Genomic DNA, 2500 nt, shown 5'->3' on the forward strand with positions numbered 1-2500 from the left:
TTATGTGCATCACAGTTGCGTTTGAGTTCTGTGGCTGTCGTTCGGCATCTGTTCCATCTCAACACATGCAAACTCATGTACCCACGTCGTGCGAGTGTTCACGCGTGTGTATGTGTACACACATTCACTCATTTTTTCCTTCAACCCCTCCCTCTCTGACGCGCGCGCGTGCACGCACGCACACACACACACACACACACACACACACACACACACACACACACACACACACACACACACACACACACACACACACACACACACACACACAACGCGTGTGTGTGTGTGTAATGTTTCTCTTGTGTATTTCAGCAGCAGCAAATTCTTTGGGTTTGTATTTCTCCATTTGCAATATCAAAGACAGAAATTAGCCAAAAAAAAATGGCATGCAAAAGCAGCGTTCGAGCCACGTTGGAATTATGGGGAAAAAAAAATTGTGAGAATTATCGCTCGACAAGCAGTATATATTGACTTTTCTTATTGTTTTTGTTTTATATCTTTATTGATTCATTTATTGTTCTAATGCTCATTTACTTATGTATTCACGTGCTTTGAAGAAAAGCAAGTCATTATTTACACGACGAATGACAAACAAGCCTCGATCAACTACACGTTACCTAAGCACTCGACTCATTTCACAGCCCAGCGTTATATACACAAAGCCTATTTTCCCGTGGAATATACACGCCAACATTTCGTATTTTCTCAAATTCAAATGATACAGAGACCGGTTTGTTCATTAGAATTTTAGGCTTCTTTTTATTGAATGGTGATATGTAGATTTCATGGTAATTAATTTTGGCAGCTGCGAGTTCATCAAAATTGTACCGCAGTTTGTGGTACGAATCTTGCAGCTGCAGTTAGTCTGTTTGTCAAAGGGTGAAAAATATTATTCGTTGACTGGTTTTAATAGGATGCTAATGGTTATGAATGTGTTACGGACTATATGTTGTTAGCATAAAATTCAGATTATGATTGATATACAATATTTGTTTTTGTTGAGTATTTTTTATGATGTAAAGGAAAAGGAAAGGTATATGTGAATATAGCCTAAGGTATTATATAGAGAAGATAAAAGATAACTAATTCAAGGGTTGCTGTGTGTATATATATTTAAAATGAGGATTAACATGTAATCAGATTGAGTGTTTTTTATCTACTTGTACAAAAAATACGTTCCTTTGTCTCGACACAGAAATCCTTGTATATCTCATTGAAAAAATATATATATCTTCATATATACGACCAAAATATCATTAATTATCCATATTTAAATACAAAAAAGTCTCTCCTCAAGGTATATACTCTTCACCAAAAAAAAAGTCTCTCCTCAAGGTATATACTCTTCACCAAAAAGTCAAAATAAAAAATTCTTATTCACATTTAAAAGCTGCATCCCCCCCCCCCCCCCTCTCTCTCTCTCTCTCTCTCAGGACGCACCCAGCTTCTCTCTCGTGTGGCGGCCGCTCGTTTCCAAGTTCTCCCGCGACCCGGAATTGGTCTACTGGGTCCCGCCGCTCTACCTGTCGGGGGATACGCTCAGGTACGCTTAGACGGGCCAGGGTGCACGGCCTTGCTAAAGATGGACCAAAGGAACGGGCAGTTCACAGACAAGCACGTCTATGCACGTCCACGCAGGCATAAATATGCGCTTACCCATTTCTGTCCATACAGATATATAGATATAGAAAAAAGTAGATACAAGTGGATATTATTTATAGATATGTATAGATATATAGAGATAAAGATAGTATGTGTTTATAGTATATACGTGGAACTCTATATACAACTGCATGGTAATTTCGGTTTTCATTAGCTACGAAACGCTTAAAACGTAGACCTACCTAAGACAAAGAAAAAGTTAACCAAGTAAAGTACAAAAAAATCAGCAACTCGTGTAAATTGTTTTTATTCGGTATGAACACCCTCAAACGGTCATATGAATAATCTGTATAATTTGAATTTAGTCAGTAGTACATTAGTAATATATTTTCATACATAATATGTGCTTTGCACATAATTATCTCTCACACATGATATAAGCCTCGCATACAAATAGGGTTCGCACACCATAGCCACACATATAATACATAATGTGTATATCACACTCAGTGCAATCTTATGCAAGTGAATGCCTTGCACAAGGAGGCCACTCAGCTCTTCTTGCAGACTCAAAAAAAACGAGGCGACGGAGATCCAGTCGCCGACGTCGCTGGGGAGGCTGAGGCCCAAGCAGCTGGTCTCCGGAAGGGGATCACGTAACCCAACCAGCAGTAGGGCCAACCTCCTAACGGCGAGCGAGGAGACGCTCTACTTCGGATGGACCCCCAAGAATCCCCTGAACTTCGAAGGCAGCGAGCACTTCTACGAGAAGACGCCGACGATCTTCCAGATGCACCGCAACCCCATGAACTTCCTCGGCCAAGACTATTTCCCGAAGAGGAACGACTCCTTCAGCTACGAGCGCAATCACTATAAGATGGGTCGCGGGCGCTCCGAG

At 40.7% G+C, this 2500-nt stretch overlaps 1 protein-coding gene across 1 annotated transcript in view; it reads left to right on the top strand.

The window, feature by feature from the left end:
* The window catches only part of LOC125024896, an 18285-nt gene that overhangs the window by 7940 nt on the left and 7845 nt on the right, over positions 1-2500 (top strand). Inside the window, exons 5-6 of the mRNA XM_047612659.1 lie at positions 1434-1543; positions 2170-2500. The exon at positions 2170-2500 is cut by the window's right edge and continues 329 nt beyond it. Coding sequence (XP_047468615.1) covers positions 1434-1543; positions 2170-2500 — 441 coding nt within the window. The remainder of the gene's footprint in view (positions 1-1433; positions 1544-2169) is intronic.

Source organism: Penaeus chinensis, chromosome 4 (assembly GCF_019202785.1).
Source record: "Penaeus chinensis breed Huanghai No. 1 chromosome 4, ASM1920278v2, whole genome shotgun sequence".
Classification (NCBI taxonomy): Eukaryota; Metazoa; Arthropoda; class Malacostraca; order Decapoda; family Penaeidae; genus Penaeus; species Penaeus chinensis.